Below are 24,245 nucleotides of genomic sequence, written 5' to 3'. Positions count from 1 at the left end.
GCTCAAAACCATAGACCACTGTTTTATAAACTCTAGATATGCTCTATTTTTGGGGAACATTCTGCAGATAACGATTAGGAAGGACACAGACATAGCGCCACACTAAATTAGGTTTCTGCCGATAAGCTATAAGGGTGGTCATCCATATGACATGTTCATGTTGCTTGGTTTACACAATCTCCGAAGATCTAGACTATGTTATCGACATGCCGAAAGCCCGCGATCTACTATAGATCCTTCTTTCCCGAAACCGCATCTCATGTAAGAAGGGTGCATGCTTCGCAGTAACTTCCGCAGGAGTGGCTGCTCTTATTGAACGAATGCATTTGTTTACCAGAGCTTTGAGTGCGTGTGTACCGATGACGTCTCTGTTATGTTATGTTATGTTATGTTATGTTATGTTATGTTATGTTATGTTATGTTATGTTGAATTCCAATGGCAGATCCAGATCAAGTTTTTCTGCTCTGTATGGAGCAATCCTATTCCAATGGCAGAATGGGAGCGTGAGCTGTGTGTTCCAATGGCGGATTGGGACCAGCCGCCGATCCCGGATTGCTCCGTGGAGCAAAAATATTTGCTCCGTCGAAATCGGCAGATTTGACCGGAAGTCCTCGTGACGTATTTTCTTCACCCGCCTCTGCTTCCTGTCACAGTCGCCTTGGGAAACGTGGACGCCGCTTCGCGCCGTGCGATTTTGTTCGCGCTCCTAGACAGCTCCGACACAGACAGTACAATTTCCAAGTCGAGTGATGATTCTTCTGACACGGACAGTGAAATGGGGTGGTGGGTTGCGCTTCCAAGCGCTTGTTCCTCTCTATTCTAGCGCCCCCTCACTTGATTTTCCTGTACTAAGTGCCCCCGCGGGAGCGCACGCGTTCCCTTCGCAGATATGGTGTGAGCAGGTGAGAGTGATCTCAGTCGGAGCGACGCGCTCCGTTCGTGATCCGGCCGAGCGCTCGCGATCTACCATTGGAATTCAACATTATATTCTCAGTTATGTTTCCACACACACACAAAAAAAATAATAATAAGAGTTATTCGGCGAGACAGCGCCCAGCAGCCACAGCCAGGAAAGTCCGGGAGGGTTCACAAAGAAAGTTTCGATTTAAAAAGCCGGCCTTAAATGAGGATACACACGATGCGATTTGGCGTCTGATCCAGCGTAGGACTTGCACATACGCTGTAAACACGAATTAGCCCATATGGACGCTTTAACAGCTGGCATGCCCTTTTTGCTCTTAAGCTCAACATGAGTACTCCCACGACAAGAAGTAAAATAAGCTAAAACCATTATTTCACCCCCGACCCCATTTAGCGGAACAAAAAGAGACATTGCGGTAGTAAAATGTGGTTTTTCGAAAAATAACTGTGAAGTAGGGTAGATAGGCAGTGTTGAAATACGCCAATATCTGACATGAGCCAAACAGCGAAAAGAATAACTCAGCCGCCTGCCAAGATCAACATGGCTGTCAGCCCGAGCGACAAGTTCAGAAGAATCATTTCTGCAGTCAGATTTGAAATATAATGCGAAATGTGTTTCCGAACTGTTTTGCTGTTCCGCGTAGCCACGCCTTGGCGCTGCAGAGGATGCCGAAAGCCGAATTGGAACCTGTCGGAATATTCTTGGATATAAGAATATAGGATGTTGGAATATTGAATACTGAAGAAGAATTGCTGGATGTTGCTGTTAATAGCAACATGCAACAATTTTTCAACTGCAGGCTCCAACAGCCGAGAGGCTATCTTTCAGCAGTGGCACACGTCGTATCGGACGCGGCGTCGTACACACGGTGCGATTTGGCGTCCGATGCAGCGTACAAGCTGTCATATACCAACAACCGTATTCAACAATGTTCCTGCAGTTTCCACTAGTAGAAGCAGCCATACCTCAGACATGTAACATGTCGCATCAGACGCCGCACGGTACATGTCTGCCGCTTGCCCCACGTTGTTCTCGTTCAGGTACACATTGGTGAGCAACTTTTTCATCGCCCCAACAAGTCGCGCTTCGACACCGCTTTTGGGCGACAATGTCACATGGACACAAAGATCAGGCGTAATGAATAAGTCGCAGTCGCCTTGCGGTAGTGCCAGCGTTTCCCTCATCTTGACTATTAAATTAGCCTTCACTCGTGTAATGACATCTGGCAGGTCTGAAAGTTCGGAAACACCTTAATTTATAATTTGAAGTTGTTCGTTAAATGGCGATCTGCGCGCTATCGACGTTATCGACGCGTCATGAAACTGCAAAATTCGCTCACGTCGGGTAAAAATAAAGCTAGGCATACTGACGTTGCGCACAAAAATAAATAAATAAATAAATAAATAAATAAATAAATAAATAACGCAATTCTTTCGGCTGCGCTCGCAGCCGCCGCGATCTCGGCAACGGAGCGAGCGCCGTGACGTTAAGACGTACGTACACCTCCTGCGTACCGAAACTGGGCCCGTATTCACAAAACGTCCTCACGCGAAAAGCGTTCGTGCCAGCCAATAGTGACGTAGGACATATTTATTAGCGAAGGCGATTAGCCAATGAAAAACAGCACTTACGAACGAAAAGCTTTGTGAATTCGGACCCTGGTTCGTAGAAACAAGTATCATGGTATATTACTCAGGTGTTCCGGCGTTTTTCAGTATATTTGCCCCCGTGGTTTAGAGGGCTTGGGCCTTGTAACGAAAAGAAAGGAAACGCCGAAAGTTTCATGTCAGTACTCCTTTAATCAGGTGCAATGACTCAATGTATTAATCCTAAAGCTGACGGCAAGGGAAAAGAGGGTGAAATAAGAGATGGCGAAGGCCATGCGCTTTGGTTTCTTTGTTTTTGCTCGGTTTGCGCTGTTGCCGTTGAAGAGACAGCACTATAACTGTGCACTATATTAAATGAAGTGGAGATTTGTAGGGCGTACAAGAACTGATCATAGCACAACCCTTGAAATCTTTAATTATCGCAGAAATTCTTTCCTTGTGGGCCGTAAATAATATGGACGAGCTTCGATCCGCTTGTCGCTGAGAACAGCCTATTTAACTATCCCGCTCTTGCCAGCAGTCGCTGCTTGCCCGTTGCCATAGTTGACTCGTGGACAGAAGGCCGCAATTAACCCGCAGCTATAAAGTCAACTCGCACTGTATCCACAGCATACTTATCGCACGGCGTTTTACACACATCGCACTAAACATGTTTCGCGGGGAAGTTGTATTCTGGCCTTTTGAGCCGTAAGTACATCTGTGTACCATTTTACAGCTGCAGATTCGGGGTCCTCACGCGAAAAGTTCGTAAATTATATATTAGCGTCTGAATTAATTCGCAGGAACAAAAAAAAAAATGCCCCATGCACACACCCAGAACGACTGTCAATAAGCTGTCCTTCTTGCAGTGCTCGAGCAATAAAACAAACATTCTCAAAAATTCTCGTTAGAATTAAGGGCGACGCTGTTTACAAGGAGTCACGATGCGCTGTGAGTTGCCAGCCACCGGCATCCAGTTCTGTGACGCCAGTGAAGCGGAAAAATTAAAAATATCGAATTCGGGTATTTCACATGTCAACACCATATAGTGGGGGGACTCGGGAGTAAGTTTGACCACGTCGCCTGTTTTTCTTTACGCGCACCTAAATCTAAGCACGCGATTGTTTTTGCATTAAGGCTCAACCAGACGTACGCGTTCCAATGCGCCCGCACGCGCCGCACCACGCCTGGGTGCGTACGGCGTCAGGCGCGGAGGCTGTTTCGCGTGTCGGCGCGCGGCGGCGTGGAGACCTACAACAGCTAGGATTTCTGCGCCCGCGCCGGAAGCTGCCGCTCGCGTCTGTAGCATATGCACCTCACATGACCACGGCGAGCCAACGTCACTTCCGGAACGACTCTTCGCGCGACGTTCAGGCAAGCCCGGGCAAGCTGCTTCAGCACCTTGTTGGCTGTGCGCGTTGAGATCGACGTTCTTCATGGCAGGTGGGGAAATCTTCAGCCGTGACGGCTGCATTAACAATGAAACTTTGATCGCCGAAGTGCAACGTCGCCAACCATTGGTACTGCTGGTACCGACGTCGCCTTCTCTTCAGCATTAGCAGCAACGTCATCATTTTCATGACAAGCAACACTTTCTTTTTTCTGGACAACGGTCTCATGATTCAACAGTTAGCACAAAGGTCGAAAGCTTGCAGCGCAGTTCGAGGTCTGACACACCGTACAACACGCGAGGCGCGTAGCAAACGAGTGATGCTATGCCGATGCTGCTGCAGGTTTCGCCGGGCTCACAATACTCATATTAGGTCGCAGTTGAGCTGAATGACCCACAAGGAGTCGTAAAATATGTTTCTGAAATATAAAAACAAGTTTTAAGCTAAAATTGTTGTGTTTTCTTGCAATATGTAACACATTGCTTAACGTGGCCGTTAAGCGAAGGCTAGGCTGCCTTGAACATGGCAAGCTAGCAACACTGCGCCGCCGCGACGAGACGCGCGGCTACGCGCGGCAACTCGTGCATCGTCTGGGTGCGCGCCGCGCCCTCTTCCTCCGTCGGGCGCGGCGTGTGCGGACGCATTGGAACGCGTACGTCTGGTTGAGCCTTTATGCCTCCATAGCAATGCGGCCGCCGCGGCCGGGATCGAGACCTCGAGCTCGGCAGCGCATCGCCATCACCAACCACAGAAGAGGAAGGGTGGCGCAGTACACCGTAGTCAATTGCCAAGATAGCGCAATACGTCACTGGTTCTGGAGAACTTGGGCATCAGTGCTTAAATCAAAACGACTCTCTGATATAAGGCACTGCTGAACTTTGGGGCATTTTCAAAAGAAAAAAAATTGTAATACTAATGCCGAATGTACGAGCCAAAAAACACTTGAAAACGAGCCTAAGCCGCGTTCCATAGCAAAGAATCGCATTACGACACTATAGCTAGGCATAGTTCTTCGCCTTATTTTCCTAGTCGGATACCTCATGCACTGACAATTCAAGGACAATAACGATAGGAGGCCCACAGTGTCAGTTACGAACGAAAGCAAGATTATGGGGCATTATGCTGAAAACCGATTTCCGCAGACTGCAGAGATAATTTTTTTTTTTAGGGGGGGGGGGGGGGGCATCGACGGCGACACCCACATATGCTTGATTTAGGCCGACACTCAAGTGCTTGAGTCCATGAAAAATTATTCACCCACTGCTAAAGACACCTTCGATGTCCGATGCTGCGGTAACTGTAGCCGTTTAAGCGCTCATACAAACGTTCATTACGTCTGGCCAAAGTGACTTGGCAGACGCAATGAAAACGCCCGCATGCAGGTCGCTTCCCGAATCCCCGTTCTCCTTTGCAGATAAGATTGTGTGACAGAAAATTCTTTTGCTATGTTTACTTTTACGAAGTAAAAAAGTAAGCTGCACACGAACTGCAACGATAAGCGACAGTGCGTTTTGAGGTACTTTTGGGTGCGTTATACTTCATTCTTACGAAGAATAAATCATGGCTTGTTTGCTAAATTCCGCCTTCATACGCATCACGCCTACACTAGACACTTTAGCGAATGCAGGTAAAGGCTGCTCCTTACAGACGGCACCCTTTCCGAGGACATACGTGCAAAATCCAATAGGAATGCTAAAAACAAATTAAATTTGATTGATGATCGCGAAGAAGCAAGGGAACCGAGGTTATCTATTTTCGGCATCCACCGCCATGGTTGTGAGAAGCATTAGCCAAGAGGCATAGCTAGATTTAATAGATGCACACAACACTCATGAAAGTGGACGGAGGGAGAGCAGCGGGCCAGAATAGTTGGGCTGGCAGAACTCTTAGCACACGTCATACGGAAGTTGTATGTTAGTTAACGAAGTTTAACTGCACTACAAAATAACCTTATCACAGGTTAGATGAAGTTACACGGAACACACTTATAGTATGACTCCACAAGCTTGAGCACTCGCACTAGCACTCGCAATCGCTCATTCGCGTTCAACTTGGATGAACGTTTTCTTTTCAAAGAGCGCACTGAAACTGCCCTGCGCAAGCATCGAGTCACTGCAGCGAGCGCATACTCAAAACTAGGTAATAACGGACTTGTTGGAGCGAATTATGCCTTATACAAAAGCACCGAAACGCGTGCCTACTTGCGTTCCTTCGGACAGCATGCATGGCCGCAGCTCTTTATCAGGAGATACACTCTCCACTCAATCTCGAAGAACTCCCTTTCCCTCAAGTTACTTTCGAGCGCAATTCACTAGATAGCCACGTATGCCAATGCCGGAGGCAGCCGACAGCCAGGCCTTCTATAAATCCTTTCTCATTTACAATCAGCTTGTACGTTCAAAGCGCTGACGTACACAACTATATGGGGTCGTATAATCACGCAAACCACTATGGACTTGAAAAGAACTATCGGACCGTTGTTGAATCTGTAAATTTCAGAGTGCCTGCGAGCAACTTTACCCGTCGAGCACGTTTTCTGCAAGCATATATGTGACAATCAAGAGTATCTAATGATAATTGTTTCTTCTGTGCAATAGCGAACCCTTCAGACTTCATGTAATCTTCGGCAACAATTTCATTCGCCCTGTTTTCTAGCCGTTTCCTTGTCGCAGCATACTAAATACCTTTGGTGTGTTTCTTTTCTTGTTATTTTTTCCCCCAAAGGGCATGCTCTACGCGCGAAGGTATATCGACTAAATATTATGTATTGTGGTTGTGAACTTATTCTAGCACCGTATTTTTAAATGCAGTGTTGCTAATACTAAAATCTGGTCAAAAGCCGATTCTCGTGCAACGGTCTCGTGCATTACACGTGTTGATTTTGAGTTGAACGCATTCCAGCTTGGAGCATATGTACAATGCTCGAAATCGTCCGGTGTGTCAAGCACTAGAACAGAAAGTATATAATAAAACCAAACAGTAATAACAGAATTAACGAAACAAAGGCAAGTGTAATGTAAAAAAAAACAAAAGAACACTTTATTTTGCTTTTCTTACAAGCAAATTTTCACAGAAACACACTTTACTCCTGGATCACTTGCACTATATAATTATTTATTTATATATATGTACAAAACAGAATAAGGTCACTACCGGCAACACAAACATAAGATAATAAAGGGGACGGGACAGGGCGGGAAACTAGCATAGTCATCTTTGGGGAAGGAATGATTTTGGTATACAATTCCTAGAGCATAACACAAAGAGAGTAGTCCATACTAAACAGTGTCAAGACACATACAAATGCCGAAGGGAGAACAGAAAAAAAACTAACACTCTATTGAACGTAAATGAACAAGGCAAATGAATTTGTCATGTACAGGCAGGCCAAACACAACATACACAAAAAAAAGATAAAAAAGTAGGGGCAGTAAAGGATGACAACTAAACAAAATGCATACTTGAACATTCTTACTTTGGTACTTAAATGCACTACTCTGTCACCTTTTGAAACCAAGTTGTTTAAAACAAAGAACACAATTTAGTGAGACGACCGTACATATCAAACATTACTTAGTCGTCTCTCGGACAAGCACCATATAGAAAAAAATTAAAAAGGAATACCAACAAGGCTGTTGACTCATTGGATCACACGACCACCAGAGGAAGGAAATGAGAGTTGTTTGACATTTTAACCTGGTCATCAACGATACTGTACAGACCAACGCAGCGCTTAACGAATAATGTTAAAATAATCACGATAGTCCGAACAATGCATGTACCGCGTAATATGTGTAAATGACGAAAACAGACGTTCAGTAAAGAAAAACGTAGCAATAAGCAGAGGAACAGTATTTATATATTTATACTTGCAAAATCACTTATACACAAAAACGCAACCCAAGATAGACATCTTGTAATAATTATAAATGCACTCGTTGTGAATCACAAGACGTACAACAGTAACAAAGGAAGGACGACAAAACTTTTGTCAGCGTCACGCACACATTTCTCTTCCTCATCGCCAGCGATTAACAGACAGCGTCCCTCAGAGTTCGTCGCATAAGACAGTGAATGAGGCGCCAGGGGGCGTCTATCTACAGGCAGAGAGCCATGACCCGGGTTTCTACTACTTCTAGGAACTGGTGGGGGGGAGGGGCTCCGGCGAGCGGGCGAATAAATACGATGCGGATAAATAGCGGGGAAGGGGTTGGCCGGATCATAGCTTGTTCCTACCTGAGAACAAGGTGGGGTGGATGAAGGCGCTGGGCACGCCGGCCGCGGTCGGGTAGTATCCCGGCAGGCCGGCCGCGTAAAGGTACGGCGCCAGGGAGTCGGGCGGCGGCGGCGGCGGTGCGTCGTCCTTCTTAGGCTCGTCGCCCTTCTTGGCGTCCTCCTTGGGAGACGGCAGCGCGAAGCTGGCCGGAAGCCCCTGGCCCAGCATCTGCAGCTGCTGCACCAGGCTGGGTGCCTTGTCGGCGTCAGCGGAGCGTTCAGGAGCGCCGTCGTCGGTCATCTTCTTGATGTTGTCGATGTGGTTGCGCAGTGCGTCAATGTGCCGCTTGGAGAAAAGGTGGTCCTGCATCGAGGTGTTGCTGAACTGGTGGTTATACTTGACTGAACACAGCGAGCACTCCTCCGGAGGCTTCGGAGGCTCGATTTCTTGGCCAAAGGTCTTGGCGAAGGCAAGCTTGGACTTTTTCTCTTTGGCGCGGGCGTTCTGGAACCACACTTGGACGACCCGCTTGGGCAGTCCGATTTCTCGGCCCAGCATTTCACATTCGGCCATGGAGGGTGTCTTGTAGTCGGCAAAGATGGACTTCATCACCTTCAGCTGGACGGTGGTCATCTGGGTGCGGAACCTCTTTCCAGAGCCCGAGACTGGGCGTGACGGTTGCTGCCCCCCTGCACCGTGAAGCCCTAGAGGCGACGTGGGGTTGGACTCGAAGAACGAATCGTCGCCGTCCATATTATCTGTGGACTCGGAGTGGGTCTCGGAGCGCGCGTCGTCGGAGACGCCGATCCGCAGGTCCATGCTCTTCTCGCTGACCGACAAGTGGTCACCGGACCTATCCGAGTCCAGGCGGAACGGCTTGCTCAGGTCTAGGGGGGCCTCGCCGCCACTAACATCTGCCTTGTTCGCCTTGGGCTTGACACTGAGGTCTGTCGGCGCTCCGGTCATCTCGTCCAGGTACTTCTTGAGCGAGTCTTCATAGTACTTCTTCATGGTGCTGTGGACCAGATCCGAACCCGCAGAGGGCGAGATGGCTTTGCTTTCCTCGGAAGCGCTGCTGGTCGGTGTTCCTGGGTTGGAGTCCGCGTCACCATCTGGGAACGAGTCAATATTGAGCTCGCCCTTGCTGTACAGGTCTGCGTGCCGAGTCGCTAAGTGGGACTCCAGCGCCGACCTAGCCTTGAACAGAGCGCGGCAGAAAGGGCACCGCTTGTGGATTACTTGCTGGTGCGCCCTGAACTGGCCTTTACGTTCCCGCGCCCGCGTATTTTGGAACCACACCTGCACGACACGCTTCTTGAGGCCCACATCACGCGCAATGTTCTCGAGCATCTTGCGGCTCGGGTTGCTTTCCATCTGGTACTTTTGGTAAAGATAGTCAAGTTGCTCCGGCAATATAGTGGTCCGGAGTCGCTTGTCGCGTGGTGGGTCGCCTGCCAGGTCCTTGTCTTGCTGCTGTAGCTGCTGTGGCTGGTCTTCTTCTAGCTTACGCTTCCACGGCTGCTGCTGTTGCGGCGGCGGTGACTGAAGAGCAAGCTGCTGCTGCTGTTGTCCCTCGTACTGCAGAATGCCGAACGAAGAATTTGGTGGATAGTTCGGGAACAAATTAGGGTTCATTATGTGCACAATTTGATGCTCACGCCACAGGTCGAACCGCGGAAACACCAGACTACACTTGTCACATCGGTAAGAGCCGTTCTGCGGACTTTTGCACTGCGGCTCTGGAGTCCTTGGAGATGAAGGGTTCGAGGCGCTGACCATGCTTCGATCGTCACCACTGCCACCACCACCACTGCTGCCCGTTCCAGTCCCACTGCCAGTCGCAGCAGCCTTGAGCTGAACCGCCAGTGGGTTTTCGTCCTTGAAGCAGGAAGTCTTCTGGTGCTTGATAAGCTCATAGTAACGCTGAAACACTTGTAAACACTTTTTGCATTGGTAGTTGAGTCCTGGCGTCCTCTGAAACCTCCCCGAGCCGTCATCCTCCGGTGCTGAAGGCGGCTGGTTCTCGTACACTTTTCGGGCCTTCTGACGGGCATTCTGGAACCAGACGACGATGACGCGCGGACTCAAGTTCAAAAGCTTGGATAGGTACTCGAGGTCGTCGTCCTTGGGGTAGGCGTTCGTCTCAAAGAACTCCTGAAGCACCTTTATCTGATAGTCTGTGAACCTGGTCCGGTTGGCCCGCTTCCCGGAAGATCCGGCCGAAGGCGTCGACGTCATCGGCGTAGGCGTCGTGCTCGAGGACCGCTCCAGCAGGGGTGGCGGCGGCGTGCCCAGCAAGAAGCCATGATGAACCGGAGACGTCATGTCTAGTGGCGGATCTACGGACAGCCGAGACGTCAGGGAGCTCAGGAACTCGGACTTGCCGCCGCTGCTGCTGCTGCTGCTGCCACCGCTGTTGTGCTGCGGTTGCAAAGCGGGTGCCTCCACCTTTGGTGTTAAAAGGACGCCCTCCCCGTTTTGTGTCACGTTAGAAGATGCGACACTATCTTGCGTATCCGTGCTGGCAGCCTCAATGCGCGCCTCCTCTTTGATGGCATCCTTCTTGAGGGGAGCCTCAGACGGTGTTGTTGTCTTCGTTGATGATGTGGGTGCCTCCTTACTGGCAGTGGACGGATGCACCGGCTTTACAGTAGAGATGCTGCCATCGTCAGCGTTGTTGTTCTTCTCGGACAGCGCGATCACCTTGGCCTCACCCGTCTTCTCGTACTCTTCGAGGTTAAGGTATGTAGACGGAGGGTTGTTGAAGTTGTACGGCGAGTCCTTGTTACGCTGGCGCTCCTTGAAGAGGGTATTGCGGAACCAGTGCTTGATGACCTTGAGAGGCAGGCCAGACTTCTCGGACATCTCCATCAGTTGCTCCTCGGTTGGAGAGTTGTTGATGTCGAAGTAGGCCCGCAAGATGCGCAGCTGTTCATCGCTGATACGAGTACGGGCCCGCTTTTGCTGTTGAGCTTGCTGCTGTGCCTGCGCCATTTGCTGATGTTGTTGCTGGAGCAGCTTTTGTTGGGCAGCAAAAAAGCTAGGATCCATGGCTCCTGGCATCATGGGGTGGTTGAAGGCGGACGTTATGAGTGGATCCATATGAGGTGGCATGACCACAGGAATCAGCGGCGGATGCATGTTCATGGCTGCTGCAAAGGGCATGTTCATTCCCATCGGTAGCCCCATGCCTAAGCCCATGCTCATGAGCAGCTGATTGAATTGTAGTTGAGCTGCCATTTGGTTGGCCGTCACAGTGGACGCTTCGGACACTGGCTGCTGCTGGCTCGCTTGCGGGGCCACCGACAGTGATACCGGTGGTGTTGCCGAGGCAGGTGTTGGGAGCTGCGGAGAGTGGCCTGCAGCATTGTTTCCGCTGCTGTTGGTGTTACCGCTACCGCCTCCAGCACCATTGCTGCCACCGTTGCCTCCCACACCCACCGTCGAGACGCCCACGGCTGCACCCGGCGAAGCCCCATCGGCCTGGCCGCCTGCGGCCTGGCTGCTTGCAAGGTCCAGCATACCCTCCTCCGTGGGAACCTGCGACGCATTCTTCTTGTCGTACTCCGTCCGGAAGTCGTCTGCAAGCTTGGACACGAAGTCTAGGGGCACTATGTCATGATGGACTTCTTCCCTGTGAGCCTTCAGCACCCAGATACTGGAAAACTCCTTCTGGCAGAGGTTGCACACCGAACGGTTGATTTCTGGCATTGTGTTCTCTTTCTCTGGTTCAACCTCTTCAGCTTCTTTCTTCACTTGTACAGCTTCCACGTTCGGAGATGTAGGTTTGTCCGATTCTTCCTTAGGCTGCTGCTGTTGCTGCTGCTGTTGAAGAATTTGCTCCCGCTTTTCGGCGTCCCTTCTCATGCGCTTCTGGTTAAATTCATTGAACTGCATTACAACGTCGAAGCCGAAGCCTTCTAGTAGATGTTTATACATAGGAGGCTTGGACCGCGGGTATGGTGACCTCAAACGAAGTAATTGTTGCGTCGCTGTGGCAGCAGCCTGAAGCTGAGGATTGTTCAACTGATTCTCCGGCATCATTTGTTGAGATGTATGGTGCTGATGATGATGGCTGTGTACTTGATGCTTCTGCGTGACCACCAAAGGGGACGTAGACTGGGCTACTGACGTAGCGACACAATACAACTGCTGATGTTGAACGAGTGCTTCCTGTGACATTAAAATTGCACTGCAGCGGTTACATGTCACCATTCCCTGTGTAGATGATATTTGTGATGAGAGTAACACTGGCTGTTGACCAAGGTGCGAGACATTTGACGTGATGACGTGGTGCAAACAGCCGCCTTCTGAATGGTCCTGTGAAGTCGGTGTCGTAGATGTGCTAGCAGGCACTGGAGTTGAAGGCGCTGAGTGCCCATGGGACAGATTTTGTGACGATAATTCGGGCTTCTTCTGCGGAAGTTCTGGCGCTTGTTGTGGAGGCTTACTTGCAGACAGCATGTCTGACAAACATTTTTGTTGGGAGGGTTGTGGTGAATCAGACTGAACAGCGACTCCAGATTCCGGCTTTTCTATAAGAGGCGAGCTTAAATCGACTTGACCTGTCATGGCGAGTTCATGTAGTTTCGATGCTCTGGTTTGATGAAGCACAGATCTCATGTGGATGTCCAAAGTGGAGCCTTGAGTGTAAGCTACCTTGCAAATGTTGCATTTGAATGGCTTCTTCTCTGAGTCGTTGTTGTTGTTATTGGTTGGAGAGTGTGCCATCACTTGAGACAACGTTGGTGACTGAGGTGGAGCGTTGGCTGTCTGAGATGTCACGCTGTTACTGCAATTACTTGGCGCAACTGTTAGTGGTGTAACATTAGCAGAGCTTGGCAACAAAGTTGGAGCTGGACTACTCCCATCTTTCAGACTCAGCTTCAACTTGTGCAAGTGAGACACGGAATTATAATGCACTAAAAGGATGTTCTTCTGAGTAAAAGACTCTTTGCAGATGTCGCATTTATAGGGTCGGTTAGGGTCCAAATACTTTTCCATAGGGTAGCTTAGTTTTTCCCCTTTTCGGTGAAGCAATGTCTTGTTGTGACTTGTTAGATAGCTTTGGCGAGTGAATGCAACTTTACATCGGTGACACTTGTACTTTCTAGCAGGATCATTGTAGCTGTCTTCAGCAATGGCTTGACTGTTAATGTAATCTTCAAAGAATTGTTCCTTCAAGGTACCTCCTTCGCCAAGACCTTGTACACTCGTGTCCATAGGTTCAACGCTGCCGTCGTTTTCGTTTATTTGAACTCCATCATCAGTGTCCATTTCCTCGTCCAGCGGTGCGTCTTCTTCGCGGTTGCTTTCTTTCTTTAGTAATTCCGTCGTCTGCGGGTCCAATACCGCGCCGCCGCCACTCGTGAGCAAAGGGTTGTTAACTAGGCTGGTCTTGTACTGCTCCAGTTCTTCCGGCGTCATATCTATGTGCGACGTCTCCACATGTTTCTGGAGCGCAGCGACAGAGCGGAAGCTTCTCCCGCACAGCACGCATTGCGTGGCCGCTCGAATGACATGGTACTGGGAGTGGAGCTGTAACTTCTCCAGCGTCTTGAAGGCCAAACTACATTGATTACATCTGTACTTGTACACGTGCCGCTCAGAAACAGCCAGTTGGTGCTGAAGCTGCTGCTGTTGTGATCGCCGTGAGTGAATTTCCTTGAAATGAACCTGCACTGCTTGCGGTGTCATGAAATACTGATTGCACGCTTTCTTCCAACACAGATAGCCAGGACCTCGAGGAGTCTGCTTCAGTTCCAAGTGGCCTGTCTCGGTCTGGTGGCTGAACAGCTCCTCCAGAATGCTGAAACTTTTACCGCAGGCGCCACACGTGAGGTCTTCAATCGACAAGCAGTCGTCAAACGCCATTTTATCCTTGTTTTCCGAATCAGTCGCTTGGCAGTCAGCATCAGCACTGTCAGAATCCTCATTGGATGTTGGTAATGCGTTATGCTTTGTGTTCGGGTGCTTGCCCTGTTTCACTGCCGTTGCGGTTGACGCCCAAACAGATGTGTCGACAAGAGCGAGAAGTCGTTGCATTCCTTCAGATGTTACGTTGTGTATCTCCACGAGATGTGACTCAATTTTGTTCAATGCTTTGAATTGCTCCTGGCAGAGCGGACACTGCACCGACTTAGGCTGTTGCTGAGCATGATGTTGGGAGGAATGCTGAGACGATACGTGCGCGTGTAGCAGCGTCTGGCTCTTGGCAGTGAAGTTGCACAATTTGCATTTGTGTCCCTCGCTGGCTTTCTCTTCCTCGGAGCGATGAGAACTCGCAGCAGCTTCGGCTTTGGCGGCGTTTTCGAGTAAGGCTTGCTTTAGCATTGAACCTGGACTTGACGGACCTCCTGACTTGTTAGCTGCTTCTCTATCTTCCGCAGGCAAAACTGGGGGTGGTAGGTCCACTTCCATTGCTTCCGTACCTTTGTTCTCTGCAAAAAAAAAAAAAAACAAAAAAAAACACATGCAGTAAGATTTAACTGCTGAACATCCTGTACAAACCTACATTTCATAAGAGATACAAACAAGTTAACCTCACTGGTGGCTCTTACGTTTAGTACCATAATCATCGGGCTCAGTGTAGCGTGGAGTGCACGGAGCGAACAATCGGCATCCAAGCAACGAACTTCGTCCGACAGCGCCCGCTCAACGCCAACCATCGATCTGGGTTGGACAGACATTTTCGATTGGCGAATGCCACCGCCGGGAGCCAATGAGCATGTACAATTACTTTAAATGTCATGTCTACTTTTCCAGTCTACCTGCCTGCAATGGCAAACTGCCTTCGAGAACATACGTGCGGAAATTTCTTAACACCACCTATAGACACGCTTCGTCAGATACAGTGTGCCGCGTTCTCGCGAATCTGCGGTACCTAGAAACGGTGCCCGTTTGCACAAACGCGTAAAAGAAAAAAAGACGCGGCAATGCTGCGCACGCTATTGAAACACTACCTATAGCCAACTGGCAATCCCGAATTATTGATTTGTGTACCGAAGTAAGCCTTCGCGAGATCCGTGATGCACTAATGCTCTTCAACTATCATAACGGCGATCGTCCGCAGTTTTGCTAACAAAGGCACTTTGTGCATACTTTCTCTCAGATGAATGACAAATACGTCTTAAAATTCAGAAATCCGGCCCTACGCTGGGAAGGACAAATTGATGAATACACATCTGGAAAGCGTACGCACTTGCTGTCTTGCTAGGCTAGTGTTACAAATTCCACTGGCCGCCCGTATAACGCGGGTGCGATTCCCGCTGGCATTTTTGAAGAGCCCCCCCCCCCCCCCCCCACGAGTTCAGGAAACATCACAATAAAGCACATTTCACTACTTTTGCCAGACACGGGAATGATAAAGGTCAGCGGCGGCTCTAACCAGCCGTTAATGGTGGTAGCGCTTGGTTTCTTCGGCTGGCGGATTGTGGCGGCAGCCGATGACAGCGACAAAAGCATCCCCTCCTTTGTGTGGAGTACAAATATCAGAAAAGAAACCGTTTGTGTGGGGAAACCAAATATTATACTGCTGTGTTTACTGTACGCTACATCATAGCCCAAGTGTTAAGTAAGCAGTGAAAAGAACAGCAAGCTTAAACGCCCAAATTGTTTTAAGCATTTTGGCAATTATCAAACAGAAATAATAGCACAAATCGCTATTTTACCAAAGTATTATTTTGTCCGGTCACAATCAATGAAATGCAGCGAACGCGCCCGTCAGCCTCTTTTTCGCTCCATGAAGCGCAAGCTAGCGAACATCGAGTGTTGGGCCGCCACTTCTCTTTCTGTCGCACAGTTAATCTTGAAAGTTCGCTCCGCGTACTCCAGTTGCAAAAGTATCGAGATTCGCCCACAAACTTACTACAGTTTAGTTCTACATTATACTGCAATGGGGGGCTATGTACGTAGCGCTTCCCTAACAAAGTTATTAGACGAACTGCCACGCCTTACGCTGAGCCGTATGACAAACAGGTCAACATTATCTGCAAACAGCGTGCGCTTATCGGCTAAGAATTGCCGCAGTCGAAGGAATGTCGAAGCGTGTGTGGTACCACTGATAGTCCGCTCAGGCGCGTCTCCTGCTTTTGTAAATTCTTAGCGATTACTGTTCGCATTCAGAAAAATGTATCACGGAATATTTAAGTATGCATTCAAATGACTAAAGGGGATTGTTAGTGACACATAGTGCACGTGAAGATAGAACGCTCACCAGCAGTGCTGGTGAGCTCTCCGTAAACGTTACATATACATGTAGGAAGCAATATGTATTGAACGGTTTACTACTAGAGACGCCGACGAGGGCCGATAAATCTAGACGAATTAGGAGCGCATACCAGCTATTGTCGAAAAATTGTCAACAGGCCAGACGAGCACACGTATCATAATAGCTGTTCCGTGGGGCAGGGCCACCAACATGTTTGACTAAAACTTTGGCCAAGTCGTTGCTGACTGTGAAGACTGCGCCTAGAACTACGTTCATGAGAATCACTTTCGCTAATACTAAGGTTGGCGGCAAGTAACAAAGTGCAAAAACAAATGTTTGACAGAATCAGAGCTTAATTTTGCGCTACTCGTTCTTCTTCGATCTCATGAGCACAAGCTCATTACTACCCACATGAGCAACACACTAAAGCCGCCGATTCAACAACTCACCGACGTCGACGTCGAAGCTGACATGCTCATTGCCCGCGTACTCCTTGACGAGGAAGATGTCCTTCCAGGATTCGCCGACCGAGCTCTCGTCCTTGGCACGCGTCTGCTGCAAGTGGCGCAGCGAGTGCGCGTGCCCCAAGAGGCCACTGCGGGTTCGCGAGTGAAAGCCGCAGGCCGTGCACTGGTAGTGGCGCGCCACGTCGCCGCGCAGGTTCGTCTCGGCTGCCACGAGGAAGAGAAAGAGCCTGGCCACCAGGTCGTGCCTGGCGCTGGCCGCGTGCAGCTGGAGCTTGTGCACCGAATTGGTGTAGTAGTCGCACGCATTGCAGCGCACCTGGACGGGGTTGCTGACGTTGACGTACTTGAGCTTCCAGTCGTTGCGCGGGCCGCCCTCCTTTATATGGTTCACGTGCTGCAGCCTCTGCAGGTGCTTGTCCGTTTTGCAGTGGAGCTGGAAGTTGGCCCTCAGGTTGGTCTTGTAGGAACATAGTTTGCAGACGTAGCTGCCGGCCACCGCCATGAGGACTTCGTCTTCGCGCTGCCGCGTGCGGTCCTGTTGGAAGTGGGCCCCGAGGGCCTCCACCGAGTCCACTGAAAACAAACCGCAGACACAGCATTGGAACAGCTGCGACGTGTCGTCGGTCGAGAGCTCTAGGCGCAGCGTCGGGTCCGGGTGCTCCATGTCCATTGTAGGCGAGGCGAGCGGCGAGCCCGCGGCGGCCGCGGCCAGGGCCTGCTGCTGCTGGTGCTGCTGGGAGGCCATCATGAGCAAGGCATGGTTGTAAGCCATGTCCGCGAGCGCCGCCTCCGGTTGCAGCTGGCCGTCGCAGGGCAGCAAGAGGCCCGGGTGGAACTGGAACAGCGGGTCCAGGGCCTGGGCCTGCTGCAGAGCGCTCAGCTGTTGCATGTGCTTAACGTTCTGCTGCAGGACCATCATGTTGTGCGTGTGCTTCTCGCTGGTCATGTGGATGCGCAGGTTCCGCGCCACGTTCGTCTCGTAGTTGCACACGTCGCACCGCCACGTCGCCTTGGGTTTGGCCGCTGGCCCGGGCTTCTTGACGGCCTCCGGAAGCGCCGGAGGCTGCTGCTGCTGCGGCGGCTGCTGCTGCTGGAGGAGCTGCTCGGGTGTGGCCTGCAAGTTGCCGTTCTGGAGCTCCTGAATGTTGTTGATGTGCTTGTCGGACTGCATGTGGATGCTCAGGTTGCCCTTGGTGGTCGTCGAGTAATTGCAGACCTCGCAGCGGTATGGCTTGTAGCCGCATGTGTATGTTTCGCCTCGAGCTAGCCGCGGGTGCGGTTGGCTGGTCAAGCAGTAGATGCAGTTCAGTTCGTTCTCGGGATGTTTCTCTTTCATATGGATCTCGAGTGTTTCTTGGTACTTGTAGTGCCAGTTGCACTTGGGACACTTAAGTGTCTTGCAAGAATTACGGGAGTGCATCATTGTCATATGGCCACCGAGGGAACGCGATGATCCAAGGACCGTGTCGCACTTAGGACATTCCACGCCATTGGTCTTGCCATCAGGGTGTTGTGGGCAGGCCATCACTGGTGAAGCGCAAGCATTCAGAAACGGTGGTTGCGGCAGAAGCTTGGGCGACACACCCGGAGAGGACGAGCTGCCCGCGCTCATTGGTCGCTCAGCTGACGGCGGCGAAATTCGCGGTGGAGGTTCAGTGCTGGTCGGCAGGGTCACAGGTGTCACCTTTTCTGCGGTTGCTGCCGCTACAGGAGGGTTCTCAACGACTGCAGCGGCAGCTGCAGCCGCCTTGGCTATTTTTTCAATATTCGCCAAGTCCTCAAGCTCTGGCGCCAACGTTTCGTCTGGTCGATGACTGGCGTTCGAAGAGCTGGGCGGCGTCAGCACAGGTGCTTGAGGACTTTTGCGAGCTTCTTGGGCCGACGGAGTCTCGGGGCCATTAGTGTTCACGCTAAGAAGCGGGCCGACGCCTGCCTCCGCTGGCGCCAATGAACTTGAAGACGAGCTACTGGCGATCGGGTTCTTGGCTTGAAACTTTCCGCTGCCGCACGGGCCGCCGGCGCCTTGTGCGGGAAGGGGCTCGAGAAAAGACAGCAGGGGCTCTTTGTCCTTTCCCACCCCCTGAATGATGGCCGAAATATTCTTCTGGTTCATCATATGGCGTTCCTCGTCCGTCAACGTGATACCATGCTCGCCAATCGCGTGGCCTACAAATGACTTAGTAAAACCGAAAGACAGCTTGCAGATAAAGCACATAAGAATAGGCTTGATGGGCACCGACGGATGTTCCATGAGCGGGAGGTTCGTGTTCAAAAGAGTACTCCAGCCCGGCGGCCGTGGGGCTTTCTTCTCGTCGGCTGCACCGTCCATGCCATCTTCTGTGGCTCCTTTATCGTCCTTATTCTTCTGGTCCCGCACCGAAAAGACGCGATAGCTGTGCATAATAGGGACTTCAGGAACTTTCTTCTTTTCTTGCAAGAGACTATATGCTTGGCCATAGAGAGCACTATAGAGGGCGGGATTGCGCGAAATATGGAACGCGTTGACCACTTGCGGAATGATCGGAGGCGGCGTGACACCTGGACCGTCGACAATGCTGCCTTCTTGGTGGGGGAGGTCCAAGCTGCAGTCTTCGTCGCTGACACCATCTGAGTCCCCCGCGGTCGCAGTTTCGATGATGAAAGCCGATCCGTCCGGGTTGTACACAATCTTGCCGTTGAATGTTTCCACATCGCTGAGGGAAGAGCTCTGGTCCGACGCGTCGGCCGGATCTTCTTTAAACTGCTGGCTCGGGGGACTTCCACCGTCGGCCGACTTGTCACCACGCTCAGCGCCGGACGCTGGACAGTCTTCGGGAGTCATGCTGGCCACTACAGCAGGCTGCTGGCCCGTGTCCATGCTACGCTGGGGGGCTTCCATGGCTCAGTTACGTCATGACGATGCAGCAGTTCTGCAACAGACAAGAAAAGAAAAAAGAACGCATGAGTGGCACTATCGTAATATACGTCCACCCATTTCAGGCTTTAGGCTCAAGTGGCATAACACCAGGCAATACTCAGCTAGCATAAAACAGGTAAGGCGTAAATTAAGCGACAAATTGAACGTTTCTCATGGCATCATCCATAACATCAGGATGTATGGTGACATCGTCTATATGGTAATGATCAAACGTGTTCATCCTTTTTCGCTTGGCCCCGTCGAACGTAGAACGTCCTCATATACATAAGAAAGCTTGGGAGGAACACAGATTTCTACGCTTTTGTTCTGACCGAATATACCGTTCAGCTTTGAAAAATGCGAACGCCATATGTCACTTTAATACCATAAACCTTTGATACGCCACATTTTGCTCGACCCTTACTATAGTATAAAGGGTTAGGCAAAAGTAGAAAGCTGGAACATCAAGCTATGTGTCACCAAAAGTCGTGGCCACTTCCAGCTGAATGCGTGCGCGTATTTGTTGCGTTAGACGCCATATATAACAGAAAAAAAAAATTCACGAGAAATATAATTCTACAAAAGTCTTATGAACCAGAATGTCGACGTCAGCATTTCTACAAAAAAATAAAAAATAAAGCAGTAACAACCTTTGGTGTTTAAAAGTTACCCCCTTTAATTATCTTGGTGCGAATTCTTTAATTTCTTGCGAAAATGCCGCGCTTGCGCGATCGAAAGCGAAACGAGCCCTGTAATGACACTCTAATCACCTAATTCCAAGATTCCCCAAGAAACTGGCGCATTTCGCTTACTTCCAAGTGCGGCTGTCTTTCTTTTATTTGCAAATGTTGTAGTAAGCGATCAGGGACCGCACACAAGGTTCGGAAAGTCCATCCGCTCGATCGACCGCGCTTTGCGCGGACTACCTTTTGCACCCATTCGCTGCCTCATTTCACATGTGCATCCGGTGAAGAGGGGGAATGGAAGAAGAAGGAAAAAGAAAAAAGAACAAAAAGTGACCACTAGTGGAAGACGGAAAGGCGCTTAATAGCGTGCGCGGGTAATTGCCGAGTATAAAATCGAATTTTTCTTGCTTTGGGCACTGTGCGGGTTCGGAGATTAATTGGTCGCGCGCACAGGTCGTCACGTTCTCAATTCTGTTCTCACAGCACCAAAAACGGAGCATCGCATTTATTGCAAATTCCATCAAAGACGACTGCCATAAGTGCTGAGGCGCGGCAAGGTCTTGTGTCACGTGATGCAGGAAGGCAGAAAGAGGACGCTTAAACATTCTAGGATGGAAACGTGTTCCAGTTGGTACCACATAATAACCGGATAAGCATTTCCCGCTCTATGCCACGCACGTAGACTGTATAAAAAAGGACGAAACGTCATGACACTCCATAAAAACAATAGAACATCAATAAGATATGATGATAATGAACCAACTTGTATTGAAAAGGGCAAGTGTCAGATGAGTTTATCTCAATTAATGAATATATATATATATATATATAATGCCGGCCACAGCGGCCGCATTTCGATGGGGATGAAATGCGAAAACGTCTGTATACTTAGATTTCGGTGCACGCTAAAGATCCCCAAGCGGTCGAAATTTCCGGAGTCCCCCACTATGGCGTGCCTCATAATCAGATCCTGGTTTTGGCACGTAAAACCCTATTAATATATATATATATATATATATATATATATATATATATATATATATATATATCTGTGTGTGTGTGTGTGTGTGTGCGCGCGTTGTAGAAGGAAGGTTAAAGGGGAGAAGGAAAGGCAGGGAGGTTAACCAGTTTAGCTTAACCGGTTTGCTACCCTACACATGGGAGAGGGATGGGGGCGACGAAAGATAGGGAAGGGGAAGAGAGAGAGAGAGCACATAGCACAGCACACACACATCGTCCGTTAGAGTCCATCAATCTGGCATGGTACGTGATATCACTGTCACAGCCACTTGTCCAATCCCGTCTCTTTCAAAAACCGAAGTCAAAAACCGTCGCCTTCACCTGCGATGTCTTCTGTCGGCGGCATGTGAAAATCGTGTCGAGGGACAATGGTCTAGTGTCAAGGTGCGCTAGAACGGATGCCAGGGACTGTCGCTGAACATTATATTCAGGACAGTCGCACAGAATGTGTTCCAGCGTCTCCTCGCAAAGACAGGCGTTGCAGAGAGCGTTGTCGGCCATTCCAATGCGAAATGAGTACGATTTCGTGAAAGCCGCCCCTAGCCATAAGCGATAAAGCAGAGTCGCCTCTCTTCGGCGGAATCCAGTTGGTATATAGAGATGCATCAAAGAGGGCAGGTGGTATTGACGGTTGCTCTGGTTGGTCTGGCTGTTTGGTTTGCACCATGGAGAGAGCGTGATCTGTGCAAACACTCGAAGTCTGCTAGCTGCGTCGGATCGTGAAAGCGGTATGGCCTCTTCTTGTGCGTCTTCAAGAGCTGCCCGAGGGGCATAATCGGCGTCTTCGTTTCCAGTGACGCCGCAGTGACTTGGCAGCCACTGAAACGTCACGTGGTCTCCTTTCTCCTGTGATGTATGGAGTAGGAATCCAATATGGAATACGAGCTGTTCGAATGGCCCGCGACGCAGAGCTGATAGTACAGATTGTAGGGCTGCCTTTGAGTCGCTGAAGATTGACCATTGTCGAGGTGGCTCCCGACTGACGAAACAAAGTGCAGCGCGAAGAGAGCATAGCAAGGTAAGAAAACAACTGAACACTGTCTGAACCACCTTCGAAAATTTATCTACACTTGATAACGAACCATGCCCGCTGATTTGCGTATGCTCATGGACGCAGAGAGTCCGTTCAACGGTTTCTTGCCAGTTTAGTAGTTATGTAAACAGAGAAAATAAGGTGACAAAAATGTAAGACACATTCTTACAAGGAATGACAAACACACCGAGACCAAGAAGACAGAAAGACACGTAGCCCTACGTCCCACCTTGGTAAGGGCTCTTTTTATGTAAGGATTAGGGATTATGTGTTTCGATCGGCTATAAACGCGGCGCATTACGCAAGAGATCGCTAGTGCACCGCTCCCCTGACCGAGCCCCTTAGAATCTACAAAAAAAAAAAATAATAATAATAAAACCAGGGACCCCGATTCAAACAACGGCTTCGAGCTATACAGCGACGGTCGTTGTGTGTTTTAGTCAGGGGTGATAGGTAGAAGGCAAGCAACAAAGCGTGGTCAAAAAATAAGATAGACTGCCATCCAGCAGCAGCTGGTTCCAAACAATGCAGAGAGCAGCGAACAGAGGGCCAGAGACAAAGGCGCCAGTGAATTTTTCACCACGTGATCACGTCCTTCATATGGATGTCGCCCCTTTCATATGAAAGATCCCCCCTTGAGGCGCATACTCCTCTGCAAGCCCGGCAAGGCATTCTTTCTGCACCAATTCTGTATCAATGGTGCCTTGCTTCTTTGTTAATATTCTCTTTTCCAGCGACAAGTCCAAAGCATCTGCGCTTGCCGGGCATCCTGGCTTCTCCGCAACCCCGTAACTCCCTTCAAGGTGGAGAAGGGAACACAAAACGCTTATTTACACTCGCAAGAGGCAGCATGATGTCTCCGAATGCATTCACTGGAAGAAACGTTCACACGCAGCTCCAACCGGCCGACCGGCTTTGTTCAGTGGCGCCCTGGCTTTCTTTTTCCTTGGCGCTCCCCTTATTTGCGGGAAAGTGACACAGACATGGCGCGCACTTTCAGATAAAGATGCAAGAACCACGTTGCTGTCGAACGTGTCGCAACTCGACTTGCATTTCCAGCGACCTGTAACTCGACTGCACAGACAAGAGTGGGGAACTACAACCACATCGGCGAGTCGCTCGCAGACAGGATCGGATCATGGCTGACAGAAGATACCGACAACTGTGCGAAACGTTTAACGAAAATTGTGGCGGAAGTGATAATATATTACGAGTTAAGTCGACAGAATCAAGCCCGATATTACGCCCTCAGCAAGGACTCCTCTCTTTCTGTTGGCACACAAGTCGCGTGAAAGTAGATAAAGCGACGCTCACCGGTGATACCTTTATAAATGCACGAGACTCTTAGAATTGCAATTTCTCATGTGGTCACAAATCAGCATACATAAATTTGTTATTATTTAAGGCACCATACTTCTTGTTAAAAAATACGTTTATTTTGCTGGCATTTGCGCTCCATTCTATACACGTACCGATGTAAGGAAATTCTCAGTTGGAAAACTGCGCCGCCTAGCGTCAACCAATGGACCAGCGTAGCACATAGGGCGCACACTGCATGGAGGCGTGCGTGGGCGCCTTTGTACGAGGGCGGCTGAGAGTCTTCCTCCGAGATGCAAAATGCTGTTGAAGCGCTGCACCTGCCTCGCTGACGTCACGAACGGCGGCAGCTACAGGGTGGTGCCCAGGGGGTCGCGCCTGTGCACGCCCATTTCCAAAATTTATTTTGCGCTCTGTCGCGCCGCGTGGTGCCGATTACTCCAGAGAATTGCACTTCGCTCAGATGATGATAAGTAAAGAGCAACAACAACCGGAACTGCC

At 49.9% G+C, this 24,245-nt stretch overlaps 1 protein-coding gene across 6 annotated transcripts in view; it reads right to left on the bottom strand.

Annotated features, from left to right (window-relative positions):
- zfh2 (Zn finger homeodomain 2) overlaps positions 1-24,245 on the bottom strand; it is a 464,809-nt gene that overhangs the window by 114,077 nt on the left and 326,487 nt on the right. For 5 of the 6 annotated variants that reach the window (XM_050193384.3, XM_050193386.2, XM_055061868.2 and 2 more), the window contains 2 exons: positions 16,775-19,701; positions 8,137-14,556 (listed from right to left, as the gene is read on the bottom strand). In XM_050193384.3, the coding sequence (XP_050049341.2) occupies positions 8,137-14,556; positions 16,775-19,670 (9,316 nt within the window). In that variant the 5' untranslated portion in view covers positions 19,671-19,701. Of the gene's footprint in view, positions 1-6,912; positions 14,557-16,774; positions 19,702-24,245 lie in introns of those variants that run through there. The other variant, XM_055061869.2, reaches the window with a different exon arrangement.

The sequence above is a fragment of the Dermacentor andersoni genome, chromosome 1 (assembly GCF_023375885.2).
Source record: "Dermacentor andersoni chromosome 1, qqDerAnde1_hic_scaffold, whole genome shotgun sequence".
In the NCBI taxonomy this organism is placed as follows: Eukaryota; Metazoa; Arthropoda; class Arachnida; order Ixodida; family Ixodidae; genus Dermacentor; species Dermacentor andersoni.
Note: the sequence above shows the minus strand (reverse complement) of the source record. Positions and strands in the feature narration are given on the sequence as shown.